This window comes from Mesoplodon bidens (genome assembly GCF_964165515.1).
Source record: "Mesoplodon bidens genome assembly, chromosome: 1".
NCBI lineage: Eukaryota > Metazoa > Chordata > Mammalia > Artiodactyla > Ziphiidae > Mesoplodon > Mesoplodon bidens.
The window spans coordinates 447,060-461,660 of NC_138176.1; the positions used below are offsets into that span (position 1 = coordinate 447,060).

General features: G+C 50.7%; 1 protein-coding gene across 1 annotated transcript; it reads left to right on the forward strand.

Moving 5' to 3' along the window:
• Window positions 1-210: 210 nt before the first annotated feature.
• On the forward strand, window positions 211-1,870 carry VENTX (VENT homeobox; the record flags this gene model as incomplete). Its single annotated transcript, XM_081245583.1, has 2 exons — window positions 211-424; window positions 1,074-1,870. The coding sequence occupies 2 exons, from the start codon at window positions 211-213 to the stop codon at window positions 1,484-1,486; spliced, it is 627 nt and encodes a 208-aa protein (XP_081101709.1). The 3' UTR covers window positions 1,487-1,870.
• Between the last annotated feature and the right edge of the window lie 12,731 nt (window positions 1,871-14,601).

Genomic DNA, 14,601 nt, shown 5'->3' on the forward strand with positions numbered 1-14,601 from the left:
GTCCCGCCCTCCCGGGTCAACGAGACCAATGGACGCCTGGGCCCACGCGGCAGCGACAGCGGCGATTGGAGAGCTGGGCATGAAAGGGGCGCCGCCTTTTTATAGGGCTCTGAGGGCGGGGGCGCAGTGGAGCCCCCGGCAGTGTCGCGGCGCGCTGGCCCCACGTCTCGCCTGCTGGGCCGCGCCAGCCCCGCGCCCGCCGGCCAGCGCATGGCCCCGGGGTCGCTCGGCATGAACCCTGCTGGGCTCAGGACGTACAGCGGGGACCGTGCGGGGCCCGGCCCGTTGCCCTTCAGCTTCAAGTCGCTGCTGCAGGCAGAGCACTGGCTGGGCGCGGAGCCCGCGGAACCCCGGGAGGAGAGGCCTCGGGGCGCCGCGGAACCCCGGGCCTGGGTCCCGGCGGCCGCCCCCTTGTCCTCCCCACGTAAGTGCCCTGTCGCACGGTTCTGGGCTGCGAGAGGAGCCCGCCCGGCCCGGGCTCGGAGGACTAGGGCGGGAAGGACGCTGTCTCTCGTAACTTTGGAAAGTAATTAGCCACTAACGCGCCGGCCTGGGCGCAGAGAAAGAAACCAGCCCACACGACCCCACCCGACCCCTCCCGCGCGCGCGCGAACCCCACGGCGGCTCCCCGGCCCCACGCCAAACAGGCTTCTGCTCTACCCTGGGGCGGAGCTCGCAACCCAAGACCCGGGGCTTCTTGTCTCGGAGTCTCTCTGGCCGAGCACCCCTTTTGCCGTCACTCCCCGCGATGGTTGACTTCTGCTTGGCCTCTGCGCTCACCGCTCAGTTCTTGCGGCGGCTTCCCGCCCAAGGTTTTCGCTTCTCCAAGTGGGCAGAGTTCCCCTCCTCCCGAGGGACGCAGGGCCACCGATCTGGGGAGCAGAGCCCGAGTCCACAACGGCCCCCCTCTCCGCGCGCCGTCTCCCCGGTGCCTCGCTTCTATTACCCCGGAGGTTTGGGGGGATCTTGTCTCAACTGAGGTCCGCGGTCTCAGCCGGGACACGCATCCGGAGCCGTCCTTGGCGCGCACTGCTGGCGTCTGAGCGCACGCGTTGTGCTTTCTCTCCCCCTAGGCGCCCCCAGCCCTCCACCCTGCACCCTCAGGAAACACAAGAACAACCGCAAGCCGCGGACGCCCTTCACCACCGCGCAGCTGCTGGCGCTGGAGGGCAAGTTCCGCCAGAAGCAGTACCTGTCCATCGCGGAGCGCGCCGAGTTCTCCAGCAGCCTGAGCCTCTCCGAGACGCAGGTCAAGATCTGGTTTCAGAACCGCCGGGCCAAGGCCAAGCGACTGCAGGAGGCCGAGCTGGAGAAGCTGAAGCTGGCGGCCAAGCCGCTGCTGCCCTCGTTCGCCCTGCCCTTCCCGCTGGGCGCCCACCTTCACGGCTCCCCGGCTGTGTACGGCAGCGCGGCGGGCTCCCTGCCGCAGGTGTGGGGACTCCTCGCCGCGCCCGTGGCCGCCTACGGCATGTATTACCTGTCCTAGGGCTGCGAGGCCGTGGGCCCTGGGGGTCCGCTGGGGAGGAAGGGCACGCGCGGTGGGGGGGTGTTGTCTTCCGCCACCGGGGCCACCCCTTCTCAGGGCCGGAGACGGGTCCCCGCGGGCGAGCGGCGCCCCGGCCGGGTCCTTGCTCCTGGTGCGCAGCGGGCGTCTCGGGGTTCTCTTCTTGTCTCGTTTTTCAGGTTTTTGTTTTTGTTGTTGTTAATACTGTGTTAAACTGGATGCCTCAAGACTATCTGTGGGTATCTTACGGATATTTAAAAACTGTTTTTAAAAAGTTATGTTAGTGCAAACTTTCCTGAAAGACAGTGAACCTAGTTTTATAGTGTCCTCGAAATGGACAAAATAGGGCTTTCCAATGTATACAAAGCAGCCAATAAAGTATTCGGAGGTTTACTCTGTGGACCTGTCTCGGTAACCGCGGCGGCTCGGAAGCACTTAGTAGATTGTTTCTGGCTGCGGCGGCAGGAAACTGATTCGGAACAAAGAAACGACAGGAACAGTTTGGTGCCGGAACTGCTAAAGAGAAACTTACCAACTACTTTCACTAACTAGGTTTCTCAGCGTTGTGAGCGAGTGGAAACTTTCACGCTTATTTTAAGGAATTTTTCCCGCGTTCATTTATTTATTTAGTTATTTTACTAGAGAACGTCCGGGAGCCTGAGGCGCAGTGCTCTCTCTGTGGGATCATGTGCGTGAGGGTGCGTGTGGTCAGTGTGCGCGGGGCGTCCACGCGTGGGCCCGGCGGCCTCGGAACCGCGGCCTCGTGGAGCGCGGACCGCACCGCGGGCCTGGCGCGGTCGCTTGGCTTCCGCGGGGACAGAGCTGAGGCGGGACAGCGGTCGGCGTTGTCCGGCGGAAAGAGAAGGAATGGCCGCACGCCCACAGCGGGACCAGCGGCGCCGGCGGCCAGCTACGTCCTGCCGACTCGCCGGGGTCGCCGGTGGCCGGGGACCTGCTGCTCACCCTTCCGCTGCCTCCTGACAACGTGCTGACATGACTTAGGAATCTTGCGCCCAGGCGCCAAGACAGAGGACGGTCCGACCCGCTTCCCTCTCCGAGGGTCTGCCCTGCCGCCCCCAATGCTCCGACTCAGGGCTGGGGCCGTGGCGGGCGATCTTGGGGTTAGCTCACCTCCCCTCCCTCACCCGCCGGGCCGGAGGGGGCACCTGGGCGGCAGACCGCCTCTGCCGCGTGGGCGTAGGGACACGCAGTGACCACGCGAGAGGCCAATTCCCGTCTCTCCCTGTAATGGCTGCAGGGCTGGGGTCCTGCCGCCTGAGAGGGGAAGCACTGACTTTTACCGGGCAGGCAGCGGAGGTGCCGCCCCACGGGAAGCAAGGATAATACTGCGTTAATTTGCATGTCGGAGCCATCATTCTCCCTCGGTTTCCTGGAAAAATGCAAACTCAGGATGAATTTGAAAGAGAAACTAACGCAGTTCTTGAAGTGCAGCTGCTGAGAACGAAGGCCTGGGGATGGGCAGGGGGAGGAGGCCAGATGCGTCCAGTCCCTCCTGGGGTGTGGGCCAGCGAGTCCTGAGCCTGTGCTGCTTAAGCTCAGAACCCAGCCCCAGTCACGATTTTCAAGGGGCCAGACCCGTCCGTGGTCTGGAAAGTGCCAGAGAAGGCAGGTGGGGGCCACTGCACCAAGGGAGCTGCACGAGGGGCCCAGGGGCCCTGAGAGCGACCATCCGCCTTCTGTGTGTGCCCAGGCACCTGCAGGACCACATTTGCGGCTTTTTAAGGCCCGTCAATACTTTGATCCTCTTCACACCCCAGAGCGCTGGACAGCCCCGGGCTGGCGGAGGAATCGGCTGCATCAATTTGCTACGGGTCTGCATAACCGGTTCTGACCAAGACACCTCCCCAGGGAGCCTCTCCTCTCAGGACCCCACGGAGCAGCTCGACCATCCTTTGTCTGACTCAGGGCTTGGCACCCAGACCACTGGAGTGTGAGCGAGGCTCTGTGGAGGCCCAGAGCCCACCAGCTGGGTGCCCTTGCTGGGAAAGGCGGAAGCAAACTTATCAAGACCAAGACTTTTCCATTGTTCTAGACCAGGCTCCCGCCCAGGGCAGGAGCATTGTGGACTTCTACTGCCTGTCCACCTTCTCATAGACAACTCGAGCCCCTGAATGCCCTGGGCCAGGTCCTGGGGCCGGGGGACACTGCTGGCCATCTCCTCAGCCTCTGTGTCTCCAAGGCCTTGAGGCTGCCCAGCTAGCCGGAGCCAACGCGGGAGGACTCACCCATCAGGACCCTGCATGGAGGGGTCCGAGCTCCAGAGTCCTGCTCCCCGCAACCCCGCTGGTTCCCAGTCACCTGCCTCATGCCCGGCTGCTGGATTTGGAGACAGAAGCCCTGCCCTTGGGAGACCACCTGGACAGGGGGACAGGAGAGCAATTCAGGGCAGAACATGCCTCTCTGGAGGTGCAGGGGCCACCTGATCTGGGGACAAGGAGTGGGCCAAGTTATGCAAAGGTGTGGACTGTGGTGACCCCGGTAGTGCCAGAGTGGGGAAGGTGGGACTAAGGAGGACCCTAGACTGTGACCCACCCAGCAAGCCCGGGTCTCAGGAAGACTGCCCTGAGGCTCCCACGTCAGGGTCACCTCTGGTTCCTGGGTGGGGATCAGGCTGGACTCCAGGGTCCCTTCCTGGCACCCAGTCAGCTCTATGGTCCCTGCTGGCCCCCAAACCAACCTTGCCTACTGTGTGTCTGGGGGTGCTGCTCTTGGCTCACCCCAGGCATGGACCCCAGGCTGCAGGTCTTGCGCCTGTGGACCACTCAGAGGGTTGGGCCAGGTCAGTTCTGCTTCAGTACTTCTGGGGGAGGGACTCCCGCAATCTGACCATAGGTCTTGAACGATCATAAAGAAGCAGTTGCCGGGAGGGTAGAGGCCGTCTCATGGGACTCCTAAAAGTAAACACTGGGTGCTTCTTAAGCTGGGTTGTGGGGCTGTGGTATCTACTGTCCTTGCCAGAATGTGTGATTTTATTTTTATAAATTTATTTATTTATTATTTTTGGCTGCATTGGGTCCTCGTTGCTGCGCGTGGCTTTCTCTAGTTGCGGTGCGCAGGGGCTACTCTTCGTTGCGGTGCGCAGGCTTCTTATTGCGGTGGCTTCTCTTGTTGCAGAGCACGGGCTCTAGGCGCGCAGGCTTCAGTAGTTGTGGCTCGCGGGCTCAGTAGTTGTGGCTTGCAGGCTCTAGAGCGCAGGCTCAGTAGTTGTGGCGCACAGGCTTAGTTGCTCCACGGCATGTGGGATCTTCCCAGACCAGGGCTCGAACCCGTGTCCCCTGCATTGGCAGGCAGATTCCTAACCACTGCGCCACCAGGGAAGCCCAGACGTGTGATTTTACATTTGCTTTTGTGCGTTTAAAACATTTCATAACAAGAAAACACTACTTAGGCAGTACTTCCTCCCAACAGATTGTAAAGGTAAAATGATTGGCATGTTAAGAAAAATGCCATTTCTGCATCGCCAGAGATGCCATGCTTCATGGACACAGCCAGGGGCAGGCAAAGGGCAGGGTTCTCTCTGCTGGCCTTGCTCGTCCCAAATCTGTGCACGCCCTCAGGAAGTATTTCTGAATCACTGTACTGCACTGTGTTTCCCTGGTGTGATAAAGCATAATGCTATCCAGATGGCCTGAAGCTCTGGTACTTTCATTTGACTTTTAAAAAAGTGTTGCCTCATTAACTAAATATACACAGTTTTTGCTATTTCTGATATTCCATACATTATGCTGTATTTCCATTGATTAGACCATTAAGAAAAATAACCATATAGCAAATTAACCAACATGGCCATGATGATAAGATGCTAAATTTCAGAGGCAGTAAAATGTGGGCAGGAAATGTCTCAGCATGTTATGAAGCACGTGTTTTTAAAAACCACACCAAACAGCTGCATTGTTCCTGTACGCATCCAAGGGGTGTTACCGTTCTTCCAGGTTGACTTTGAAAATCTGTAGAACGAGGAGCCATGTACTCACCCCTACCCTCGGCGAGCCCCTGTTTCCACAACTTGGGGCGGAGAATGCTGCACTCAGAGGCCCAGAGGCAGCACCCCTGGACCCTGCAGAAGGCTGGGGAGGCCTCGGGCCAGAGAGGATTGCGTTCCTACCCATGTAAGCAATTGTTTGGGTTTTCTGTTAAATGGAACTGAAACAAAGCACAGTGGTACCCATCTCTTACCTCTTTCTCCTGTCTTACTGGGCTGGCTAGAGCCTGCAGTGTGAGTGTGGCTACAAGTTTCCAGAAGGAGCATTTTGTCTTATTCTTGCTTTTTAAAGGAAATACTTTTAACATTTCACCGTAAGCATGATATGTGCAGGGGGGTTTTCAAAATACCTTTTCCAGGTGACCTACATTTCCTTCTGCAACTAGTTAATAGGACGTTTTATCATCAGTGAGTGTTGTACTTTACCAAATGCTTTTTCTGAATATATTGAGATGATCAGTTGATTCCCCCATTCAATCTGTTAACGTGGTAAATTACAGTGGAAAGTTCGAGTTCTCCATATTCTTTCCAACACTTGCTATTATCTGACGTTTTGATTCCAGCCAGCCTAGTGGGTGTGAAGTCTCAGGCTTTAATTTGTGTTTCCCTGATGGCTAGAGATACTGACTATCTTCTCATGTGCTCACTGGCCATTTATATATCTTCTTCAGAGAAACATCTATCTAAGTCCTTTGCCCATTTTTTAGTTGGGTTGTCTTTTGTGTTGAGTTGTAGGAATTCTTTATACATTCAGGATATTAAATCCTCATCAGATACAGGATTTGCAAATATTTTCTTCCATTATGTGGGTTGTCTTTCCACTTTCTTGATTGTGTCATTTGAAGCACAAACTATTTTAATTTTGATGAAATACAATTTATCTATTTTTAATTTTGTCACTCATGCTTTTGGTGTCATACCTAAGAATCCTTTGCCAAATCCAAGATCATTAAGATTCACTCTATGTTTTTTTCCTAAGTGTTTTATAGTTTCGTCTCCTACATTTAGGTCCTTGATGCACTTTGAAATAATTTTTGAATATTTTGTGAGGTAAGGGTCCAACTTGATTCCTTCTCGTGTGGTTATCCAGTTATCCCACACCATTTGTTGAAAAGACCACTCTTTCCCCATTGGATGGTCTTTTTATGCTGTCAAATATCACTTGACTATAGGGGTATGCGTTTATTTCTGGACCCTCAGTTCTATTCCATTGATATATATCTATCCTCCTGCCAGTACCACAGTGTCTTGACTACCGTTGCTTTGTAGTAAGTTTTGAAACCTTCTTTTGTTCTTCTTTCAAGAATGTTTAGGCTCTTCTGGGTTCCTTGCAGTTCCATATTAGAATTAGGTTGTCGGGCTTCCTTGGTGGTGCAGTGGTTGAGAGTCCGCCTGCCGATGCAGCGGACGCGGGTTCGTGCCCCGGTCCGGGAAGATCCCACATGGCGTGGAGCGACTGGGCCCGTGAGCCATGGCCGCCGAGCCTGCGCGTCCGGAGCCTGTGCTCCGCAACGGGAGAGGCCACAACAGTGAGAGGCCCGTGTACCACAAAAAAAAAAAAAAAAAAAAGAATTAGGTTGTCAGTTTCCACAAGGACGTCCACTGGGATTCTGATAGAGATTGCATCGAATCTGTAGATAAGGGACTGTTTCAGGAAATATTGACATTTTAACAATGTTAAGTCTTCCAGTCATGAGCGTGAGATGTTTTTCCAATTATTTAGATCCTCTTTAATTTCTTTGAACAATGTTCTATAGCTTTCAGGGTATAAGTTTTGCATTTTTTTGTTAAATTTATTCCTAAGCATTTTGTTCTTTTTGATACTATTGCAATTGGAATTGTGTTCTTAAGTCCATTTTTGGATTGTTCATTGCAAGGGTATAGAAAGATAATTGATTTTGTACATTGATCTTTTATCCTGCAACCTTGCTGAGTTCTTTTATCAGTTCTTATCATTTTTCAGTGAGCTCCTTAGCATTTTCTACAATATCAATATCATGTCATCTGTGAATAGAAATAGTTTACTTCTTCCTTTACAATCTGGATGCTCTTCCTTTCTTTCTTTCTTTCCTTTCTCTCATTCTTTTCTTTTTTTTTTTTTTTTTTGCCTAATTACTCTGGCCAGAGCCTCCAGTACAATGTTGGATAGAAGTGGCCAGACAGGTATCCTTGCCTTGTTTCTGAAAGCATCCAGTCTTTCACCATTGAGTATGATGTGAGCTATGGGGTTACCATAGATGCCATTATCAGATTAAAGAAGTTCCCTTCTATCCTTTGTTGGATTTTGTCAAATGACTTTTCTGCATCAGTTGAGATGATCGTGTGGTTTTTGTTTTTTATTCTATTGATATGATACATTACACTAAATGTTTTTCTTTTTTTGCCAAACTTTATTTATTTATTTATTTATTTATTTATTTATTTTTGCGGTACGCGGGCCTCTCACTGTTGTGGCCTCTCCCGTTGTGGAGCACAGGCTCCGGACGTGCAGGCTCAGAGGCCATGGCTCACGGGCCCAGCAGCTCCGCGGCATGTGGGATCTTCCCGGACCGGGGCATGAACCCGTGTCCCCTGCATTGGCAGGCAGACTCTCAACCACTGCGCCACCTGGGAAGCCCCACTAAATGTTTTTCTGATGTTAAAAACCAACCTAGCATCCCTGGGATAAATCCCACTTAGTCATGGTGTATAATCCCTTTTTTTAAAAAAATATTTATTTATTTATTTGGTTGCACCGGGTCTTAGTTGCAGCAGGTGGGCTCCTCTTAGTTGCGGCTCACAGGCTCCTTAGTTTCGGCAAGTGGGCTCCTTAGTTGTGGCATGTGAACTCTTAGTTGCGGCATGTGGGATCTAGTTCCCTGACCATTGATTGAACCTGGGCCCCCTGCATTGGGAGCATGGAGTCTTAACCACTGCACCACCAGGGAAGTCCCATGGTGTATAATTCTTTTTATATGTTGCTGGATTTGGTTTGCTAAAGTTTGTTGACGATTTTTGCATCATAGTCACAAGAGATATTGGACTGTGCCTTCCTTGTGATGTCTTTGGTTCTGGTAACACACTAATACTGGACTATAAAAGGAGTTGGAAAGTGTTCCCTCCTCTTCTGTTTTTAGGAAGTTTTTGAAAATTTTGTATTAATTCTTCTTTAACTATTTGGTAGAATTGGTGAAACTATCTGGTCCTGAACTTGTCTTTAGGGGTAGTTTTGTGTGTGTGTGTGTGTTTTTTTAACTAACTTAATCTTTTCAGCTGTTATAGGTCTATTCAGATTGTCTGTTTCTTCTCGAGTCAGTTTTATGACTCTGTGTCTTTCTAGAAATGTGCCCATTTCATCTAAGTTATCTAATTTGTTGGGATACAATTGTTTCATAATATTCCTTCATAGTCTTTTTTTTTTACATCTTTATTGGAGTATAATTGCTTTACAATGGTGTGTTAGTTTCTGCTTTATAACAAAGTGAATCAGTTATACATATACATATGTTCCCATATCTCTTCCCTCTTGCGTCTCCCTCCATAGTCTTTTTTATATCTGTATGGTATGTGGTGATGCCTCCACTTTCATTCTGATTACTGGATGTAGGATTCTTGACAATTTTTTTTTTTCTTTTTGGCTGTGCCTCAAGGCACATGGGATCTTAGTTCCCCAACCAGGGATGACCCATGCCCCCTGCATTGGAAGTGTGGAGTCTTAACCACGGAACTGCCAGGGAAGTCCCCTTGACAGTTTTTTTAATAGCATAAGAGCACTTTGAATATGTTATCTCACTTCTTTCTGGCGTTTGTTATGGCTGATGAGAAGTCAGCTGCTACTTTTATTATGATGTGTCTGGACTCCCTTTGCATTTATCCTACTTGGAATTCATTGAGATTCCTGGATGTATAGGTTATTTGTTTTTCAGTAAATTTGGGAAGCTTTCAGCCATTATTTCTTCAAGTTTTTTTGCTCTTCTTTCTGTCTTCTCCCCCTGGTACTCCCATTACATGCATGTTGGTGGTATCTCAAGTTCCACTGAGGCTCTCCTCATGTTCCTTCATTATTTTTTCTCAATGTTTTTTGGCTTATGTAATCTCAATCAATCTATCTTCAAACTCATTATTCTTTCTTCCGCTAGTTCAGCTCTACTGTTGGGTCCCTTTAGTGAGTTTTTAGAATTTTTCAGTTTTTGTACTTTTCAACTCCAGAATTTCCATTTTGTTCTCTTTAAAAAAATATTTTCTATCTCTTTATCCATAGTCCCTATTAGATGAGACATTGTCATCAACCCTTCTTTTCATTCTTTAATCATAGTTTCCTTTAGTCCTGTGAACATGTTTATAACATGCTTATAATGGCTACTTTGAAGACTTTTCTCCCCCTCCCCACCCCGGTTTTCTTATCACTTGTTTCCCTCCTGTGAACCAGCCTCCAACTTAGCCTGTACCTTGACCCTCCTCCTGAGTGCCCACCACTACCTCACTGTTCTTGAGAACTTGGGCTTGAACTTCTCCACAGTCTGTTGCAAACAGAGTCAGTTCCTTTGGGAAGAAATTGGGAGTGATCTGTTTTTCCGACTTGCTCATCACACCCCCCCATCCCCCCAATCTCTGCGCCGTGGCTCTGGAACTGAGGTGAGGACAAGGGTAGACTTCTGTGTGACACCCCTGCTCCAGGAGCTCCACGGGAGGGGCACCAGCCTGGTGTCCTCTCAGCCGCCTCTCCTGGTGAGAACCACTGCCCCACAGCCAGGGAAGGTGACCAGGGCCTCAGCACCCTCAGTGGTGCCAAGGTAGAGCCTCCGCTCCAAGAGCTGGGCTGGGCAGGAGGGAGCCCCTGCTCTCAACCAGCCTCACCCGCACTTAGCCTCAGCAGCAGGCACTGGGCAAATAGAAACACCTAGGCCTGCTGCTCAGGGAAGGAAGCCCTTCCACACGGAGCCAGGGGACAGGAAGTCTTGTGTTCTCAACTGTAGCCTCCGGCGCACGGTCCCTGCATCCCTGAGCTGAGTGGGGAGGAGGGAGTGGTCTTGGGTCAGATACACCACTCTCCTTTCTTACCAAATTTTCATAGATTTTCTTGGATAGATGCTTCTCTATTTGCTGTTTGCCTGTAGGACCATTCCCAGAGGTTGTAGGTATTGTTGTTTTTGTTTTTGTTGTTATAGTTTTCACCAGTTTCACTGTGAATGGGTTGTGGAGCGCCTCACACTGCCTTCATGTAAGTTAACCCGCAGGTAGTCTTGGTTTGGTTTTTTCAGTTTGTTTATTTGAACCTGGATCTCACTAAGGTCCACACACTGCCGTTGACTGGTGTGTGTCTTAGGGATTTGGTGTCTGGGTCTTGCTCCTTGCATCCTGGTTGTGGCTCACGTGTTCTGTGTCTGGAAGCTTGGCCAGGGCCCCGGTGCCTCTGTGCCCGCCTCACATCTCTCAGGCCACCTGAGAAATGAGCAACAACTCCTCCCAAGATGCCTGGGCCTGCCGACAGCATCTCCCACCGGCCGCTCTGAGGCTCCCCGCCCTGCGGCTTCTCTGACCACACTGACCCTTCACACCGCAGACCTGGAAGCGTGAGGGAGTTCATGGCCGTGGGGACGCCGGTGGACGAATCCTCTGCTCTCGGGTCTCCAGTGGGACGGAGCCTCAACTGCCCACAGTGGGGACCACTCCAATAATGCCCCCCTAGGGTGGGCTTTCCCTCTTCCCTTGTTTCACCCTCCCAGCCCCCCACTCCTGTCCCTCAGGATCATCTCTCAAAATAAACCACCTCCATGCAACCCCTTACCTCAGGCTCTGCCTTGATGTTTTGGCAAGACTATGCAATAGGTTGTGTGGTGAACGTCTATCAGGAAACAGCCAGTGTCTGGTTCACCCTTTTTGTTATGTCTGCAGACGCTGACATCAACCTCGTTACCCAGAGGTGTAGTTCTTTCAGAAAAGGTAGGGGAAGTCCTTGACTTTCCCTTGATTTACCAGTTTTCAAAAGATGTCAATTCCTGATATCCTCCCAAAGGTAGTCAATGAGGTTTCGTTTTTAAAGAATGATTATGAACTCATGGATTTAAGTATATTTCATGTGCTTCATTCAATTGGAGTTATTGATCTCAGCGCCACTCAAGCTGGCCTGTTCTTGGCCAGCAGGACCTTTTTAAGGTGGCTCCTGACTCCCAGCTTGGCATTCCTCAATAACTTCCTTGATTTCAAAAAACTAGTCCAGGCTTTCAGTAAAGTTATTGATTTAATAAATATGGTATATACATTATGGGTTTATAGCAATACTTCTAATTCAAATTCAGGACTATGGGGGTTTTATTAACTTCAATGATCCTAAACCTGTAACTTCTTTTTCCCAAGCCAAAAAATTTCAGTTCTCAACACTACTCAGATCATTTGGTACTTGGGACATTTGAGTTGTTCTCAGTAATTGGCTATTAAAAATTTCACTGAATAGTGAAATACCTTTAGGGTAGATATTTTGAATTTTTGCCAATGTGAGTTCAGGATGTATCCCCAGAGGTAGGACTGCTAGGTCAAAGGGTAAGGGCAGAAGTGATTTTGTTAGGCATTGGTAAACTCCATTTCGTAGGTGGCTGCAGCATTCAGCATCCCACTGACAACATGTGAGAGTATGAGATGCGTGTCCCCCCACCCCCTGCACAGGGTGTGCCATCAAACCTTTGGGTTTTGTCAACTGGATGTGTAAGAAAGGGTCTGTGTATTTTTATTTCTATTTCTCTTGCTATAAGTGAAATGAGGGGTCTGTTTCTGTTACCCAGATGTTCTATTTTGGCTAAGGTTGTGTAAAGACAACACAGAAAAGGCATTTGCGGAAAAGTGAATTGGGGGTGAAAACTCATACCTAATAATTTTTATTTATTTATTTATTTTATAAATTTATTTTATTTTATTATTTTTGGCTGCGTTGGTCTTCATTGCTGTGCGTGGGCTTTCTCTAGTTGCAGCGAGCGGGGGCTACTGTGTGTTGCGGTGCGCGGGCTTCTCATTGCGGTGGCTTCTCTTGCTGCGGAGCATGGGCTCTAGGCGCGTGGGCTTCAGTAGCTGTGGCACGTGGGCTCAGTAGCTGTGGCTCCTGGGCTCTAGAGCTCAGGCTCAGTAGTTGTGGCGCATGGGCCTAGTTGCACTGTGGCATGTGGGATCTTCCCAGGCCAGGGCTCGAACCTGTGTCCCCTGCATTGGCAGACGGATTTTTTTTTTTTTTTTTCGGTATGTGGGCCTCTCACTGTTGTGGCCTCTCCCATTGCAGAGCACAGGCTCCAGACGCGCAGGCTCAGCGGCCATGGCTCACGGGCCTAGTCTCTCCGCGGCATGTGGGATCTTCCCGGACCGGGGCACGAACCCATGTCCCATGCATCAGCAGGCAGACTCTCAACCACTGCGCCACCAGGGAAGCCCTGGCAGGTGGATTCTTAACCACTGTGCCGCCAGGGAAGACCTTTTATTTTAAATTTTATTTTCTTTTTTATTTTTTTTGGCTGTATCGGGTCTTAGTTGCAGCATGAGGGATCTTCATTGAGGCACACGGGATCTTTTCGTTGAGGTGCAGGCTCTTCGTTGTGATGCGCAGGCTTTTCTCTAGTTGTGGTGTGGGTTTTTTTTTTTCCTCTCTAGTTAAGGTGCATGGGCTCCAGGGCGTGGGCTCCGTAGTTTGTGGCGCGCAAGCTCAGTAGTTGTGGCATGTGGGCTTAGTTGCCCCACGGTATGTGGGATCTTAGTTCCCCGACCAGGGATTGAACCCACGTCCCCTGCATTGGAAGGCGGATTCTTTACCACTGGACCACCAGGGAAATCCCTCTTTTTTTTCTAATAATTTATTTTAAAGTTAAAGTGGTCCTAGATCATAGCTCCCCAGTCACATGGCAGAAGCAGATACTAATTTTTTCAGGAAGAACCCAGACATGTCAGAGAAACTCCAGAGGTAAAGTTCCAAGAAATACAAACTCACAGCCAAAAATCACAGAATTCACCAGGAAACAAGGCACCATGAGTGAGTCAACAGAAAAAATGGACAGAAGAATCAGACCCACAGAGTCTTCAAACATTGATATTATCAATCAGAGAATGTACAATAAGGTTAACATGTTAAAAAAGAAAAGAATGAGTTGAAAATGTGATTTTAAAAAAAGCTATAAAGTCCAGCAAATTAGAAAAACAACATAAAACTTGAAGAATTGAAAATCGTAACTATGGAAATTAAACACTGAATGAGTTCAACAGCACATTTGATACAGCTGATCGGAAAATTAGTGAACTGAAAAGTGGATATTAAGAAATTATCCAGAATGTAGCAAAGACAGATAAGGAACGGGAAATACGGAAGGGCTGTTAGAAGACAGAGGGAGGGTGTCTGACGTACATTTGGTTGAGGTTTTAGCAGGAGAAGGAACAGAGATTGGAGTAAAGACAATATTTGAAGAGATAAAACCCAGATTCAAAACATTCAACAATGAGCAGGTAAGGCAATGAGTACCTTCCCCTGACATCTTAGTGGAACCACAACAGACAACAAGGAGACAAGTAATCTTCCAAAGAACAACTTCAAACTGACAACCACCCGCCCCGACCCGTGTCTGCAGAGCTGTGCACAGGGCTCGGCAGGGGCGGTTGGAGGCCAGCACCCGCTGCCACCACCAGACTGGAGCCCAGAGTGGGAGCAGGCCGGGTAAGATGGGCCGAGCGGGGCCTCGGGCGGGCACGGCAGATCCGGGCACCACAGGGGGACAGCTGGCTGGTGGGTCCCCACTCCCCAGGTCCAGCCTGGGGGTCCTGATGTAATCAAATCAGAGCCAAGCCAGCTGCCCGCCTAGGTCTGCGCTCCGCCCGCCCCGGCCCGGGTCCCTCCCGGCTCCCCAGCCCCACCCGAGGCTTCTGCTCACCTTGCCAAGTGCGGGCGCGAGGACCACAGGCATCTGCCTTGAAGCCCTGATGAGCTGCGCAAGCCAGTCACCCCCTCTGAGAAGTGGCCGCTGAACACAGAGTCCTCGCCAGTAACTACTGCTGATCTCCCGCCCCCAACACAGAACGCCGACCAGAGACCATCAATGATAACCGTTTACTCCACGTGCTTCACAAGGACATTGGGGGGCAGGGGCTG